General features: G+C 42.2%; 1 protein-coding gene and 1 pseudogene across 2 annotated transcripts in view; one reads left to right on the forward strand and one right to left on the reverse strand.

Annotated features, from left to right (window-relative positions):
- Siae (sialic acid acetylesterase) overlaps positions 1 to 17,486 on the reverse strand; it is a 34,349-nt gene that overhangs the window by 11,773 nt on the left and 5,090 nt on the right. Inside the window, exons 1-5 of one of the 2 annotated variants that reach the window (XM_063255985.1) lie at positions 16,914 to 17,127; positions 10,420 to 10,595; positions 5,845 to 5,983; positions 1,967 to 2,144; positions 52 to 161 (exon numbers count right to left, since the gene is read on the reverse strand). In XM_063255985.1, coding sequence (XP_063112055.1) covers positions 52 to 161; positions 1,967 to 2,144; positions 5,845 to 5,983; positions 10,420 to 10,595; positions 16,914 to 16,935 — 625 coding nt within the window. In that variant the 5' untranslated portion in view covers positions 16,936 to 17,127. Of the gene's footprint in view, positions 1 to 51; positions 162 to 1,966; positions 2,145 to 5,844; positions 5,984 to 10,419; positions 10,596 to 16,913; positions 17,128 to 17,486 lie in introns of those variants that run through there. The other variant, XM_003472571.5, reaches the window with a different exon arrangement.
- LOC101787335 (chromobox protein homolog 3-like) lies at positions 3,601 to 5,136 on the forward strand (annotated as a pseudogene).

Here is a 17,486-nt window from a genome sequence, read left to right on the forward strand (position 1 = left end):
GCAGCAGAAGCTAACTGATAACAGTGGAGAGAGAGCAAAGTGAACACTCACCCTGGTACCATAACACCCCTTTCAAAGTCATATTCTGTAGTGGATGGATCATAGCGTTCCAGAGAATAGAGTTCTGGCTGGGACCACTCACAGAATCCGATAGAAGAGACCTGCAATCAGACAGACACAGAGTGTCAATGGAAAGAAAGCTAGTGAGTGATCACATCATGAGTCCTACACCGGGCATCTATCTGCTTTCACTGGACAGACTTCTGATGAAAGTAACACAGAAGTAAACGGATCTGCCCCATTTCAATGTGATTAGTCTCTGAATTTCACCTCCAGGTTCTTCCTGAGATAACTGTGACCCTGAGCCTTCTGTGAGTTCAAAATGGGAGGACTGATTTATTGTGAGTTTTTCACACGGGCAATAAATTTATGTTACTATTCAAGAGATGGACTCTTAGATTGACTTAAAAGTTTTTCTTTTCTTTCTTTTTTTTTGTACTGGGGACTAAACTCAGGCCTTCACACTGAGCTACAGTCTCAGTTCTCTTTTTATTTTTTATTTTGAGACTGGATCTTGCTAAGTTGCCCAGGCTGGGCTCAAATCTGCAGTCCTCCTGCTTCAGCCTCCAAGAGTACTGACATTACAGACCTGTGCCACAATTCCCAGCTACCTCTTTGCTTTTATAAAGAATGCCATGATTACAGCTAATCACTGCATACATCCTTAGTTATTTCCTTAAGATAAATTCCAGGAAATAAAATTGCTGAGTTAAAAACTACATTTTTTTAAAAGCTTTGGACATGATCCCACATTTCTCTATGGAAATGGATATTTGAATTTATCTTCAGCAGCTGGGCATGAGAACACCCACTGCTCCTTGTCCTTGGTCTCTCCCTATCCGCAACTGCATAGGTCTGGGACACCTGGCTGTAGACCACCCACCACCCCCGTACACTAGGTCTGACGCTCCCCCCTGCCCTACAAGAGCCTGCCTCTCCTGTCCCTTGTCACAGTTCACAGGCCGTTACCCAAACTGTCCCAACTATACCACAACAGAGTCCATCCTCCTCCCAGGGTGACTGTGACAATGTCCAGGGCAGCAGGGCATATTCTGCTCATCTCTATGTTGGTGTTAGTGTCAGGGAAAAAAAACTTTCATGGTAGTATTAGGGACTTCTACTAACTACAGGGGTACCTGGGTTCACGAATACTTTTGTTTGTGAACAGTTTGGCTTTCAGACAGAAGCAGCTGGCAAAATTTTGCTTTTGTTTGCAAACTGCATTGGATGACAAACGTGACCTATGAGCCATCATTCCTGCACAAAAACGAACATGGCCATCTTTTCCAGAACTGTGGAATTAAGTTCATGAACCGAGGTACCATGATGGCCCTTTCTTCCTCTACACACCTTCCTGATCCAACTTTTCCTAGGTAGGCTTGGGCTTTCATAAGCAATTTATTCATATATTCTTGAGGACATGTTTATATATTTATTCTTCTTGAGAGACTATTTATCCTTTGGGAAAGAGAACAGAGTGGTTAGGAGCAAGAACACCAGCCTTGCCCCTTCCTAGCCCTGTCTCTGAGCAACTCACTAAAGCTCTGGGAAACAAGTGTCTTTATCCCTGGAATAGTATCTTCACTTCAAGAAGTTGCTGCGAGTACTAAAAAGCTAATACATATGAAGGATTTAGAATAGCGTCTGGAATACAGAACACTTTCAGTAAGCATTTGTGATTGCGTTTTATAAGGGAGAGGATCGTAATTCCTTCTCGACTATTCTCAGATGATTGCAACGGTGGTAACAATGAAAAGAACATCTTACCCAGGCATGAGTAAATCCTATAAATTCAATATATGCTTGGACACTGGACCTATACTTAACTCCCCAGAGGAGACCAGGGTGACCCTGTCTTACATCATCCCTGCTGGGCTTTCACCCATACTGCAGATGGCTCTCTTACCCTTTTGTAGGGACTCCACAGGCTTTCAGGGACCTTTCCGATGACCAGGCTTCAATGGGTGTCCCACCCCAGCAGGAGGAGATCAGCCCAATGGGATACTGTAGAGTGTCATAGAGGTAGCGCCCGAAGAGCCAGCACACTGCTGACATGTACGTAAAGTCGCCATTGCCTAAGTTTTCTGTGCAGAGAAACAGTTAAAGGGAAAGAGTCAGGAGCAAAGCAGATGGATATGAACTGAAGCTACTAGGTCGGTCTACGTGAAGCGGTTGGGTAGGGGCCACCCCTTCTAAACCTTTCTGGATCTTCAAAAGTGGGCTATGATGAGAGGCAGTGAGAAAGTAACACCAACCCCAAGCATCGCTTCAAGCCTTCACGAAGGAGAATCTTCTTCAAAGGAGAAAGCTATAACCTCAGCAGTAGTTTCCTTTTATCCATCTCCAGCTTTGTCAGTTGCTCAAAATGTGTATTCTCTTCATGAAGAAATAAGGCTCCCATCCCGGCACAGAGGAAATAATAACTCATGGCTCTCAATGTGAGAGCACATAATTACTTACATAACCCAGAGCCAAACGTCCCTAGCCTGGCAAGCAGGCTCCCTGTACGTTCCTCACAATCTAGGAACACTAATGCATCTTTCCCCGTAATAACTGGCACAAGCCGCCATGTCCCTGCACTGCCCTCCTCGCCGGCTTTCCTCTTACCAGCCATTCATTCCCACTTAGCTCTACTAACAGAAAAAGCAAGCGGACAGGAGGTAGGGAAGAAGTGCACTTTTTTCTGGGTTTTTTTTAGACCTTACATTATAATTATCATAATGAGGACATAGACATCTAAGTTATAAGAAGTCTGGCAAAAAGAGAGAACAGAAACCAAAACAAATTATTAAATTTTCAGCAGTCTCCTTTGTCGATATTGCCCAGTAATCAACATGTGTCAAAGCGAGCAATTTCCATGTTAAAGGAAAGCTGAAGAAGAGAGGAACATGCATACCCATAGCGCTGGCAGAGTCCATTCACCTCAATACTTTTTAAAGACCTATTTATTATACATACGTCACTGGTTTGGTACTGCAAAAGACTCAAACTCAGTGCTGTATAACTCTAGCACTCTAAGAGTTGATAGGGCAGGCCACTCGCAGACTGGGGACAGAGAATGGCCGCACCAGCAAACAAGGCCAGTCGAAACCGTCACCATGTGTGGGCCACCGCCAGACTGGGAATGGCCAGACCACAGCCCCTTCCAGGGTACGGGCTGGCAAACCAGAAATACCACTCCCCCCTCACACACACATACACCATAAACAACCAGCTTATCCAGAGAAACACAGCTGTGATGATAGCTATGATGGTGAAATGCAATTGGATGCCTGTAGTGCTTTGTGTTTCACTAACATTGCAGGTCTAGGGCCAGTGGTCTGATCATGGGTTCACAGGATATCAGTACGCAGTGTGACATCTAGGGGGCGATCTCCTTCTGAGGGTTGCAGCCATTGTTGATTCTGTATGGTCTTTTTCTGAGGTCCTATGTCATTTCCATTGTTTTGTTGGGTTGGGTTTCCATTGTTTTGGTGGGTTGGGTTTTATTCTCTTTTGTTTTGTTTGACTATGTTAAATCAGATGGCAGAAACAGCTATTTCAAGGATAGCAAGATACATTATGGTAGCCATTTTGGATTTACCACTATCTTGTTTTGAAATTCTTTATTGCACTCATTATTTTGTTTTTATTTTTTCTATTCTATTGTGTTCTGCTTGATTTTGACTATGTCTGAAGTTATCTGCAGCTATTTTGAAGACATCAAAAGGTATTATGGTAACTGCTGTTGATTTCATAATGTTCTGAAGTCGTGTATCTCTTATACCAGTTTGTTTTGATTGGTTTTATTGGTTTATCCTTTTTAAAATAAACTTTAAAAAAAGAGTCAATAGGAAAAAAGTGTAAATTCCAATCAATTTCAATAAATTAAACTGCAGTTAGAACCTACTATGTGCCAGAACTACTGGATGACAGGGATACAACAATGAAAGGTACAAAAACCTGAGCCTGACTCCATAGGCCATGCGGTTTATGGGATAAATATTTTTCTATAAAGTGCACAGCAAGATGGGCTTCAGGTGCGCAGGCTGAGACACTGCGCAACTGCAACCGAGCCTCCAGGGCAGTGAACAACAGCCCTTCAAGTCTGCAGTAAAAAATGGTGCCCAATAAAACTACAAAACTGCAAAAAACGGGAAAGAAACAAAATGAGGAAAGTAAAAAAGTGGAGGAAGCAGAGCCTGAAGAATCTGTAGTAGAAGTACCGGAGTGACGTGTGGAATCTTTCCTGCAGTGAAGGGATTAACAGATGCTGACAGCACACGGGAACCCGAAGGAAACTGAGACTGTCCAGAGTTAATGGAAGCATTTCTTAATTCTCCAAAAGCTGGTAAAGAAAAAAACAATACAAAAAGAAAATCTGTGTCTGACAGTGAATCTGATGATAGCAAATCAAAGAAAAAAGAGCTGCTGCTGACAAACCCAGAGGCTTTGCTGGAGATCTTGACCCTGAACAAATAACTGGTGCCACAGACAGCGGCGGGGAACTGAGGTTCCTCACGAAACGGGAAGATTCAGGTGTGGCTGACTGGGTGCGGGCAAGAGGCAAACAGGAAATGTCCTCGAACTGCAATCGCTTTTTATGAAGAGCGACAACAGTGGCATTCTTGTCCAGAAGAGGAAGCTCAATAATTTACATCATTTATATATATATAAAACATGGATAATATGTGTCTTGGTTTTGATTTGTTAGTGTGAAAAAAAAACAGTATTGTAGTGAAAAATCAAGTTTAATATGTTGGTTTTAAAAGTAGTATTTGGGAGAGTTATTGGGTTTGCATCTATAGCACTGGGTTCTTTGAACAAATAAAAGCTTTTGTAGTTAAAAATAAATAAATAGATAAAATGCATGGCAAAATATGGTAAGTGCCTCAAGAGATACAAAAGTATGAAGTTTTAGCACCGCAGGAAACAGCCAGTGAGAAGCAGATCATAAATACTGACACCACTTCACGTGTTTCCACAGTCCTCTGGGCAGGGCTATGTTGCCACACCTCACTACAGTAACCTGTGTAGCCTTTTCCTTACCACGACACCATTAGCTACCTAAAGGCAGGGAATTCATCATCCTCCTGTCTGCATTCCCAATGTCCAGGACATAACAGAATCAATGAATAGGTGTTGCATATCACATAGGAAATACTCTGAAAGTAGTTGGCTGGAGCAGAGACTAGAAAAAAGATAAATGGAAGACTGGAGAGAAGGCTGGAGCCACATTTTGTGTAAAAAAAAAAAAAAAACGGAAACCAACTTTAAAATGATTGAATGAGAATGTGTAGTAGGCAAAAGATCAGACTACACACACATACACACACACACACACACACACACACACACACACACACACACAGAGACGTGCACACCCTGACCCCTGGGAGCTGTGAAGACACGACTGCCAATGACTGAAGGATGCTCTATATAGCACTAGGATCAGGAGCGTGAGACAGGGAGAGTGGTTTGGCTCATCAGGGTGAGTGTAACCCAATCACACGTCCTTATAGACGCAGGAAGTCTGGAACAGCTCATGCTGAACACCTCTATTGTCACTGAAAATGAAGGAAGAGTCATTTCTTCATCACAGGGGGAAGGATTCCTTGGTGGAGGCTTGGGAAGCAATACATGGAATAGTGACCATCAGGAATGCACGAAGAGTAAGTAGGAAATGAATAAAAAGATAGTTCAGCAACAGAAGTTGACAGTAAGAACCAAATCCAGGCTTAGAGAGCCCGCTTAGGGCACCAGGGTATTACCTGAGACATAACGCAGGTTGAGGCACTCACGTACCTTTGGTGGGCTTCGACCACTGCAAGTCAACTGCATTGAGATCCTGCAGTTCCTCCTCTGCCTCAGTGAGAGAGACAGAGAGAAGGCGGACAGACTGGTAGGCAGCAGTGTCGGACAGCTCCCTTACAGCATTAAATATCTAGAAGAGAATTTGAAATGTCATTTCATCTAGTGGGCGGTGAACTGGCCTGTCAGGCTTCTAGCCCAGTGAGCTCCTTCTAAGCCTTCAACAGACCAAGAGCAAATGAACAACAACCAAAACCTGTAAGGGCCTGGACTGAATCATATAATTCACTTTGGTACCAGGAATTGAACTCAGCACCTTGCACTTGCCAGGCAGGCGCTGTCCCACTGAGCTGTATCCTCAACCAACATAATTTACTTTGACCACGACATAGCATTTTCCCAAAGAGGCACAAATATAATGAAACCTGTGACTTTAGGCAGATGGAAGATGTGCAGTGGTTTAAGGTGAAGAATGCTATCACTCAGACCACTGAACTATCTTGAAAAAAAATACAAAAAAGAGACAGATGTTGGAAATTTATGTCAATTAGCTTCTTTAAAAAAAATAGTGCTTAGAAATGAACCAATATGGAGTTATAGAGTCCATGCAGAAATAGATTTATGTGATCCACAACACATAAGAGAAATTATTCAAACGAAACACCCCCGAAAAGCGAGAGTTGAAATAAACACACTGGAGTGACTGTCACAATGCTTATACTCTCCTCTGGGACCTGGGAAGTCCCCCCCCCTCAAAAGACATAGAAGGCATGAAAGGTAGGGTTCAGGGTAATAGTTCAGAACTTTCCCAAAGAATTAAACAAAGAGGATCTGTCCAAACATCATCAGTTGCCGAGACGGCAGGAGTGGGTTAGGACTTTTCCGGACAAGAAAGTAGGCACTCTCTTGAGTGGTCTATTCATTAGTCCAATTAAGCCTCATTCTTCTAGGAGTTTAGACACAAGTGCCATCTCCTTTAATCTTGATCTCTTAGTTATATTTTTGTGTTCAAAAGACTAGACCAGCGATATCTTGGTTTTGTGCAAGTGTGTGTGGGGGGGGGGGTATATTTCCTCTTGAGTCCTCTCTATTCCCCTGAGCTACTCCAGCTTCTCCCCAAACAAAGGGCAAAGGGAAGCATCAGGAAGCCCAGTTACCATCCGCCTCAGGGAATAGGTACTCCAGCTGAGTCTGGGCCACCACTGCAAGAGGCACAGGAGGCTGGGACACTTTCCATTGGCTGCCATCCACCAAGTGTGCAGCTGGCTCGCTTTCCCTCCCACCCACCACAGAGAACACAGCTGGCCTTCCAGCCCACAGCAGAGGCGAGAGATGGAGCATCCAGTGTGCCCCCACAGAGCATTTTATTGAAATATGCTGCAACTGAATAGCCTTCCGCTGTGGTCAATGAGATGGGGCAGATGCAAATGGCATGGCTCTTTGGGTCACAATGGGAGCCACAGTCTGAATGCCTGCCTCCTGCGTAGCAGCAGCTCAGGGCCATGAAGGTTACTGGTCCTCCAGCTTTCGGAACAGAGATGACACGTGGTATCAGGAAAACTCCACAGGAAATTCAGGCCTTTCCCTTTAGGGTCCAGCCTGGCAAGTTTATTGTAAAATAAACACTGAAGAATAAGAACAGGCTAATGCACTCACAGTATATTCTGGCAGGGAAATTATTTTTCAGCAGCAAGTACCTGTAAAAAAGTTGCCTCCCTTGAAATTCAGTTCTGCACTAAGCACGAAGGATCCTGTGTCGCTCCCATGGAAACAGTGGATGGAACTGCTTTCGTTCCCACCCACACAAGCTTCCGCACTGCCTGGGAACTCAAGCGCCTCCTGGCAATGTGATGCCAGCTTGGGGAGGCAGCTGGGGAGAACATGCCACTTGTCTTTTAAACTGGTTGCTAACTCTGCAGAGTACTGCCAGGGCAATAGAGTCAGGGTGTTTGGTATTCTCCTGTACTGTTACCAACACAGGGAACGGGGTCCAAAAAACACTGCCTGGAAAACTTCCATTTTCAAATTCACATTTGTGAATTATTTCAAGCCAGAATTTGAAAGTCAGAGAAATTGTTAACAAAAATGGGGGTGGGGAAAGTTCCTGCTGTACCTGATGACAATTACTTGTCAGACTGGTAACCCTTCCCAAGAGCTCTAGGCCTTTTTCGTGGAGGCATTTCCTAGGGGATTTTGGCTGCAAATTTAGGAATAAAGAGATTTCAGGAAGATTTTCATTTAAATGACACTTGGTTTCCCTGCTGATGAAAGGGGAAGCCTTACTCCATCTGCTGAGATCAGATTTCATCTCATCAAACACCTCAGTGTAATTATTTTTCTACCAAGTATTTAAATGAGGATGTAAATGAATACCAAGGTATTTGAAGTCATTAACACTGCTGAGGCTGCGGGAGTGCACCGCTGCCTCCCCAGGGACCAGACCACTCTCCATCAAAGCAGCTGCTCGCCGGTGTTCATTTTGTAACCTTTATACAACATTCTTGAATTAATGAAGACACATCAAGAATCTATTTCCTCAGAGAATATTGGTATGGGGCCTGCAAGGCGGACATGTAAATGTTTACGTGAATGCATGTGTGCACTCATGCACAAATGTGGTAAAGACACAGAGAAACTTAAGTACTGACTTAAAGAATTTTGAGAGACTGAAAGTTATTCTATCTTGTACTATAGAATACCCACAGTCTTAAGGCTGAGGTAACAGCTATAAATAAGCTAGCCAGCATAACTCCTAAGACTCTTTATTGGGATGTGGTAACAGCCCTTCTCTCTGGATTTTAATTTTTCGGCTTGGCAAGTAAGAATGTAGGGGGTGCCAAAATATTGAAAAATGGGTTTCCTGTCTGACATTGGCCATCTTTTTCTAAACTTACCTAGAAATAGCCAAGTCTTTAGACCTATCCTGACTTGGGAGGCAACAGATGAACATTTAGATTTTTCTCCATTTATAAACATCTCACTCGGCATTATAAATAACACTCAATGTTAAAATTCCACTTTACCCTAACAACAAGATGGGCATACAATCTGCCATTTCCTTCTTTGAATGTGAAGAGTGGTAGGTTATAGTGAGAATCTTACCTCCTCAGAAAAGCTACAGGGAGGGAGGAAGAAAAAGGAAAGATCCTTGGGGGGAAGGGGGTGGGGACCAGGGCTCACACGCGTGAGTGTGTATGGGGAGCCTGCAAAGGGAAAGCAGCAGCAGAAATCAGAGCGGGTGTCATAAAGTACATCCTTCTGATCAAAAAATAAGGCTCCACAGACTGCTAAGACACCAAAAAGCACGGCTGTTGGTACTATTAGCACCTAAAATGCTATCTTGCATGCTAAGTGCATGGTTTGAAACACAAAATTAAAAATTAACACTTAAGATGTTTCAGATGGAATCTGTTTCTCTGTTCCCTTATATTTCAGAGCTCACAGCCCCAGCTCAACACAGAAGATGCCTAGGAGTAAATTCCAGACAGAAAGAATGTGTTTACTCTTAACAATCACGATCTCATTTAGCTTGACAGAAAATGGGATGGGATCCCTTGGCATAGACTGCTATTGAGAAAATGACTCTATAGATACAAACAGATCTGGTCCATGCTTTTCTATGCAAACATGGAAGTGTAATTAAAGCAGTAAGCAAAGTACTGTTTCCTTAAATGAGTCAACGATTCCACTTCTACACAAAACCATCTTTTCCATCAAGAGATAAAATTTTAATTTTGCATCCACTTAGGCTAAGAGTCCAATCAAAGTCCAGTTTAATAAGCATTTTAATTTAAAAGCTTCCATATGTGTAATAAAGGCAGAAAGAGTAAATAAAATATTGGTTAGGAATATACAAACACAAGAATTTAGAGTCTGAATTAGAAAATTAACTATGAAAGCACATATGTCCAGAGTGAGATTTTTTACTAGCATTATTTGGTATTAACTTTAAAAAATAAGAAACTGGGCCAGGGGTTTAGCTCAGCAGTGCAAGTGCTTGCTTGGCAAGCACAAGGTCTGAGTTCCTCCTGCTACCAAAAAAAAAAAAAAAAAACAGAGAGACAGAGAGAAGGAACTATAGGGGGGGAAAAACTATACAAGTAAAACAAGAAATTCTAAATTATGTGAAAGTACTTCATTGTATAAATTTTTTAAAAAAGAACTGAAGTGAATCATGAATCTGGATGTAGAAATTCTTAAGACTTCAAATCCAAATGTTTCTTATAGATGAAGAAAGGCAAGAAAATAAATCTCAACTACAAAATAAATTCAGTTTTGAAAAAAATAAAAAAACAGGGAAAACAGTAATCCATCCAAGCTATTAACCTATTAAAGATATAAATCCAAGTATACAAACACATGTGTATCAATCAGTAACTGTCAATTTAATCACTAATCTCTTAAGATCATTAAATCAAATTAATTAAAATGTGAAAGCAACTGGAACAGATCTTGGCACATGATAAGTACTTAATAAACAGCCTTTCTTCTCCTCCTTATTCCCAACTCATCCTTTGTTTCTTCATTATTATCAGTATAATTTATTATTGCTTAGACTCTGCAAATTACCTGTAAAACAGTCATCTGCATGTTACTTTGCCCACTGCAAAGCCAGACATCTCCAAATAATACATCATGCACTTGCACGGTAAAGTTCCTGGACCACAAACTCTGTTGTGCCATCACTTCATAGGGTCCGCCGGGCTTCATAGGATCCAGTACCACCATCCAGGTGTTGGTGTGTGCTGAAATAACAAGGGGCCTCCAAGGAATTAATCAATCACTTAAAATGAAATGAAGGCCAAATCATACCCATTTGTGGCTATTCCCAGCCTCTGTGAGGAGCTGAACCATATTCGCAGCTAAAGATTGGCCAAATTTCAGACAAGAGGACGAAACTGACAAGAGCAACAGCATTTTTATCCTTAATCTGTCCCAATCTTTATTTTTAACTGAACCATTTATAGGAAAAATAAGTTACTCAGTTATAATCCTAAATAAGGACAGACAAAAATATGCACGGATTAAAATTCAAGGGAGTTTAGTAAAAAACAGAAAATAGAACTTGTTATACTATCTGTCAATATTAACATAATCCAATTTTTCCAATTTACACAGCACCCCAAGCTAATCCGTAATTATCCAATCAAATGTGACACAGGTTAGAGAAAACTGTTCATAACCTTAAACTTTCCCCTAGGAGGCTGGATCACCTTCATCACCAACTCCCAAATCTCCCCATATTGCTAACAAGGATCAGTATATTTACTCCAGCAGCTCTGGGTTCTACTACTAAGCAAACATGCACAGAGAAACTGACACATCAAAAAGCGAGGGAAGCACAGAATCAATCTATGAAAAATGTATTTTTATTTTCCCAATTAACTTCAGAGTTATTTATAATACTTAAGGTTTGGGGGCTCAATTAGGGAAATGAGAAGCTATTCAAGACCCCCTTTCAGAAACTCATAGCTTATTCTTTTGGAAGCATCCCTGCCATCTTTCTATGACTGCTGCCAAGACTGTAGTCAGAGATTTTAAAGAAAATACCGTCAGCTCAGCAAAAGTACACCTAAGAGAGCTAAGCAACATGCATAAAATTAAAGAAATGAGAGTGGGAAAATAGAAAAAACAGAGGAGTTGATATTTTAAAATATCTTTCAAAGACTATGAACTGATTTATAGCTTGTGCCTACCAAATCAACAAACTCAAAGGGAAATAATGGTAACCACTGGAAACACAGCATTCTGAAGTTATTAACCCAACTTGTGAGAAATAATAAGTATAAAAACACCACCCAAGACTCTACTAGGAGCTAGATACTGTGTCAAGTTCTAAATAGGCAAAAACTAAAAAAGAAGCATGCGGTATCTACACTGATTTTAGAACACTGGTAAGAGCTTAAACCAAAAGGAATTGCTTAGAGTTTGGAGGAAAGGTCCAAAATCCCCAAGGCATCAGTGAAAGGGTCCTCCCACAGCATAATCAATTGAGCTTGCTACTGCCATCTCTAAGAGGTCCAATAAGCCAGAGTCAAAAGTTGACCATTGGTTTTCTATCACCAATAGCCAGACATCCACATATTAACTATATAATTCACCTAAACCAGGAAAATCACTGTTTTGGAAACAGTGGGCAGCTAGTACAGACTGTATCGCACAGGTGTGACATGCTCCATCTGGCTCACGCTTCTGAGCAGGCAGACGCTCCAATCTGTGCTAATACAGTCTTGCCAAGGTCTCTCCAGGCTTCCTGCACTGACACATCCTGCTTCAGCTCTGTCCTGAGGCTAATACTGCTGAGCATTCATAGTGCTGAGGTCAGACCCCTGAAGACTTTCACAGCACTGTTTCTTAGGCTTCTCCTGCTAATGCAGTGTATTCCTAGCTACTGCTGTTAATCAGGCATTTACCCTCAGACTCAATCAAGCTGCACGGCCACTGAAGAAAACTACCCTCACCAGAACTTCCAGAAAGATTTGCTGCCCAGTAATAAAAACACAGGAAATCTGGGGTAAAACAAATCCACACCACCCTACTACAACTAGAGAATGAGGTGGTACCAGGAGGGCCTAAAGCCTGAAAGTCAGTAGGAATCAAGACTTGAGTCTTCTTCCCAAGAATTTTCCCCTAGAGAAATCTGTTTTCAACTTCCTCAAAGCCCTTGGTGAACCTCCTTCTGTGCTGGTTAATCCTTGAGTTCTTCTGATAGCTAGCTCTTTACCTCTCCCATTTGATGACAGAAAAAGAAGCCCTGACACAAGGATGACTGTGTGAAGTTAACTTCTTATTGAAGCAGGGAAATCGGTACTCTACAGAAAGGCATTTGTGCCTGAGTAAATACTGTACATGAGGGAGAGCAGCACTTATAAAAATGATCCTCAGACCAAAGGCACGAAATGACAATATGAAGACAAAAGCCACTGTGGTGCATTAATGGTCAACGTGCACCACCCAGCTGACCTGAAGCAGCAAGGTGCTGGGTGTGGAAGGCCCACCAATGGATCGTGGCCAACGGTATAAAAACAGAACTGAAGGGGAAGACAGCGTGCTCTTGATTCTCCTGGAGAAGCTTGTCATGCTGCTTTTCCCAACACGAACTTGGCTGTTCTGACTGTTGGAATAGCACAGGTCCTGGCTACTGCTGGGAATACTATGGTTCTCTTTGGGGAGCTCTGATCCTTGCCTTGAGCATTGCTTCCTGGCTCCACTGCAGATCCTCTGCCTACTGGCACAGATCCTTCACCCCACTGGCACAGACTTTCTAGCTTCCACCACTGACCTTTGGGCCTTCCCGGTGCAGATCCTTGATACAGACTTGCATGAGACATTGCAGTGGGCTCATGTCCTCCAGCTGGACTTGTGGAGGACACCGACACAGGCTTTAGGTCTTCAGTTGGACTCATACAAGACATTGCCATGGGATCCAGGCCCTCAGCTGGATTCTTTGTGTCTCTAGTGTGTGGACAGATGTCCCGTACTCTTTTGCATTTGACTCTTTGGGTGAACATTATTAAATAATCCTATAAATAATGTGTCCTATATTAAATCTTTTCCCATATAAGCCCTGACTACAACCCCATGTTCCATAAGAAGAAATGATTTGTCCTTGGCTTGTCAATTCAGGACTGGCTTGTCGAAGGGGAGCTTGCCACAGGCAGTGAATTCCAATTAATAGCTTTAAGAAACTATGTTGATCACCTCTGTTGAGTCCAAATAATAAACTTGAGCCACTAACCACAAAAGGGTTCACCATCATCCAACTGGCTTTCTGCTGATCCTGAGAAGCTTTCTGAGCAACACTGCACTTGCACCTTCTTCTGGACCCTAATCACTCGCTACCTTGTAATCTTTTACCAATTCAGGCCCAGGCTTCTGTAAATTCTCATTTTCACTGAATTCAGATCTCTATTCTCTGGCACTCTTTTGTCTGCCATCTAGAAAGATTAATTTCCTGCCTTCATTACAGAGTGACTTAAGAGTGCTTACTGTGTGCCAGGCACTCCATCAAGTGAATAACAGAAAATAAGCCCCAACCCTGGTTACACTGATGAAAAAGCCATGCAAATTGACTAGGGCTTTATGTTTTCATGCACAGCAGTGTATCTGACGGCCTATTTCTGATTATTGTTCTTCGCATTCCAGCCAAGGATATAAGCGAAAAAAAAAAGTTGTATCTCCATTTTCTCTCCATCTCCCCCAACTGATTCCAACCTCAAAAACAGAAAATCAAAAGGAATAAATGAAAGTAATCTTGTCTCCAGACACGATTAGTCATAACCTGCTTTTTTCTTCATGCTATTCACATCAGATGTTAATTATTTTTGCAGGTTAATGTGCCAAAATCTCAGATGCCAACAAAAGAAAAATTATCCATGACCTTTCCCTTCCCAAGAGGAAAAACACACAGCTGAAGCAGGCAGCCATACTCACTGCCCTGCACAGAACACCGGCTCTTCACCAACTACAGAGTGGTTCTGTGGGTTTTAGAAATGGCCAGAAGATGAAGGCCTTACTGCTGCATCTACTGATTCTAAAGTTCAAAACTACCTGTTATGGTTTATACCTAATGTCCTCGCAGAGCTTTTGGGCGATGACTGGGTCCTGGGGACATGATCCTCATCAGCAGATTAGTCCACAGACAAGCTCACGGTTCAGTGCAATGTTGGGAGGTGAAGCCCAAGGGGAGGAGATGAGCATGGCCTGGAAGAGTGTGACTCTCTCCCTCTCCCTGGCTTTCTCCTTCCCCCGTGCTGTCCTACGAATGTGCTTCTCCTCCACCAGGCCTCTCTTGTCATCCTACCCTGCCTTGGAGTCTGTCAACTATGGACTGAAACCTCTACGAACAGTAACCCCAAATAAACCTTCCCTCCTTTAATTTGTGGGTGGTGGGTATTGTGTTCCAGCAATATGTGAAGTAGCTAAGACACTCCCACTACCAAATGTGAATGAACAGAAAATAAAACTAAAATACTTTTCTGTCAAGTTACTTACACTGCTGTATGCTGTGGCAGACACACCCTAGGTAATGTGCAAAGTCACTGCCTTGTGTTATTCCCTCCTTCAAGGGTAAACAGATTGTGATTGGCTTCCACTCAACAGAAAAAAAAAAAAAAAAAAAAAAAAACGGCAAAGGGGAAGAGGAGATGTCACTCTGATGACTACATTATGTTCCATGGAAAAGGTGAAAAGATTTTTGCAGACGGGATCAAAGACCTTCATCTGTTTACTTTCAGCAAATAAAAAGGTAGGTTAGTTTATCAGGGCTGACCAAATAAGGGAAGGATTTTGGCAGAAGGTCTAGAAGTTAGAGACATCAAGTACCAAAGATGCCACGGTGAAGTGCACCCCTCAAGGGAGTGAATTCTGCAAGCAACCTAAGGGAGCCTGGATGCAGGTGTGAGCACCCTCCTCACAGCTCCAGCTGAGAACATGACCTGACCAGTACTTGGCTTCAGCCTGGTGAGGCCTGAGCTGAAAACCCAGCTATACCATGGCCAAATTTCAGACTGACAGAAACTGCGAGATAATAAACATACGTACGTTGTTATAAGTGTCTAAGTTTGCAGTAACCTGTTATGTAGGATAAAGCACCAATAGCCACGCTTCCACTGCCACCAGAGGGAGGCAGGAGGGTTTTAGGCCTACATTTTTTCTAAGTTAGAAAAATGAATCTATTCACTCAGTAAGACACAGGCAGATACACTCTCATTCTGTCACCTACATCTTCACCCTGTTCTCCCTGGTTTTCCTTCACTTGACGATATGGTTTGAATGTACCCAGTACGCCATCCATGTTTGCAACTGTCTTTCAGGTTCTAACCTTCCCAATGCCTAAGTGTTCGTTTGCTGAACAAAAGCTTTTACATTGGTAAATCTTTGCTCTCATTTTCTATGTCATAGGTAATAAATTAAACATCACCACAGGTAAAAAGGGAAATTGAGGTCATCTGGCTAAAAATCCCAAAGTCTTCTTTGTAATCTAAAACAGAAACCAACCATCCAATAATATCCCCTGTAGTGTCCCTTTTGAGAGACATTTTCTTGTCTGCTTTAATGCAGTTTCTTACATGCCTACTTTCTATATTCCAAGTAACTCTTTCTCCATTTTGCTTCACAGATAGGAGAGAACGAAAGTCTTACTGGAGGAGATTTGCTGACCTCTACAAACTAAAAAACCTTTGTTCTGTAGTAAGTAAATGTGGCAAGTCAGATAAATAGATCTACCAACACCATCACCCTCTTTTCCTGGGAAATTATCAATGGTCTACGAATAAGTTCATTCCCTTACGTTTTGCTGGTTTGAACTCCAAGTGCCTTGTCACTTTTTGGTGGAGCAAATAAAGCATTACGTGAGCCTAAAGCACTAAATAGAAAGAAGAACATGAAACAATGAGCTTGTGCAGAGTGAGCACCATTTGTATCTGCCTCTGTCTTTTCCTAAAGTTTTTTCCTTAGTGTTTTATACACGTAAACACTTGATGGATGTTTATAAAATTAAACTGAAGATAAATAAGCAGGCTCACATTCACCATAAAGGAAGTTCATCTCTTAATGATTACCTGTCATTCTTTCTCATCACAACCTACTATCCTGTTTTGTCCCAGCCCACCTTGCAAGTACTGGTCCTGAAACACGTGGACTACTAAAAGTAACGCAGGAGAGCAAATTAAAACCTGAAATGCTACATAATATCTGTGCTTTCTGTATTTCTGTCTCTCTCAGTACAACACTACATAGTCTTTGCCTCCTGAATATTTGCTGGTAACTTATTAGCACATCATGAAGCCCCATTCTTATTTTTGAACTACAGCAGTTCTCTGAATATCTAAACCAACACCATTTATTCAGAGGGCCACTACTGGCACACAGTTCTGCTCATTACTAAGAGGAACACAGCAGAAAGCATGGCTAGTCCAAGAGGTCTTCATTTTCAGTCATCCTGCATGTCACCAGTAGCATTTACACCAACAGACATCTATGTCTTAACTACAGTTTCCACTTAGTTTCAAACAACAATATTTTTACCTTAAAAAGTCTTATAAAGAGCTAGAACTGCTTACCTTGCAACTGTGTCTCGTGCATGGTATTTAAAATGCTTGCTGAATGGAAGCTGCTGAATTATAAAGACACATCACTAGGATCTGGGTGGCTCTGGATAATCAGTATCATAGACTGACAAAACTAAGAAAGAAATTCTTCCAGTAAAATTTCCACCAGCTTTCCTGTCTATATTTACAAATTTTCTCCTCAAGCCACCAACTCTGTAGTTAACTCCACCACTCCCAGAGTAATCTCCCTGCCTGAGTCACTCTCTGCACATCTCATTGCTTTAGAGCAAACCCTAAGATCAGCTCTAAGCACACCTTCCTGAATCAAGGGCTTCCTGCTTTGCCTCCTACACACACTGTCTTATACATCCTTATTCCTTTGGACAGAGGCACCTTTGTTAGATCTCCCTGCTCGAGGAAGCTGCTAATTCTTGCCTTCTTGAACATTCATCGTCACAGTCACCCTCTTGAGTTAAGCTCTCATCATGGATGGCCTGGATTCATAACAGTCTGCTAACAGGTCCCACCTCCTCTACCTCATTGATCTCTAACCCATCTTCCACAGTGCTGCCAATGTGAACTTTT

This window comes from Cavia porcellus, unplaced genomic scaffold (assembly GCF_034190915.1).
Source record: "Cavia porcellus strain 051 isolate PalLab524CR breed Dunkin Hartley unplaced genomic scaffold, mCavPor4.1 scaffold_9, whole genome shotgun sequence".
In the NCBI taxonomy this organism is placed as follows: domain Eukaryota; kingdom Metazoa; phylum Chordata; class Mammalia; order Rodentia; family Caviidae; genus Cavia; species Cavia porcellus.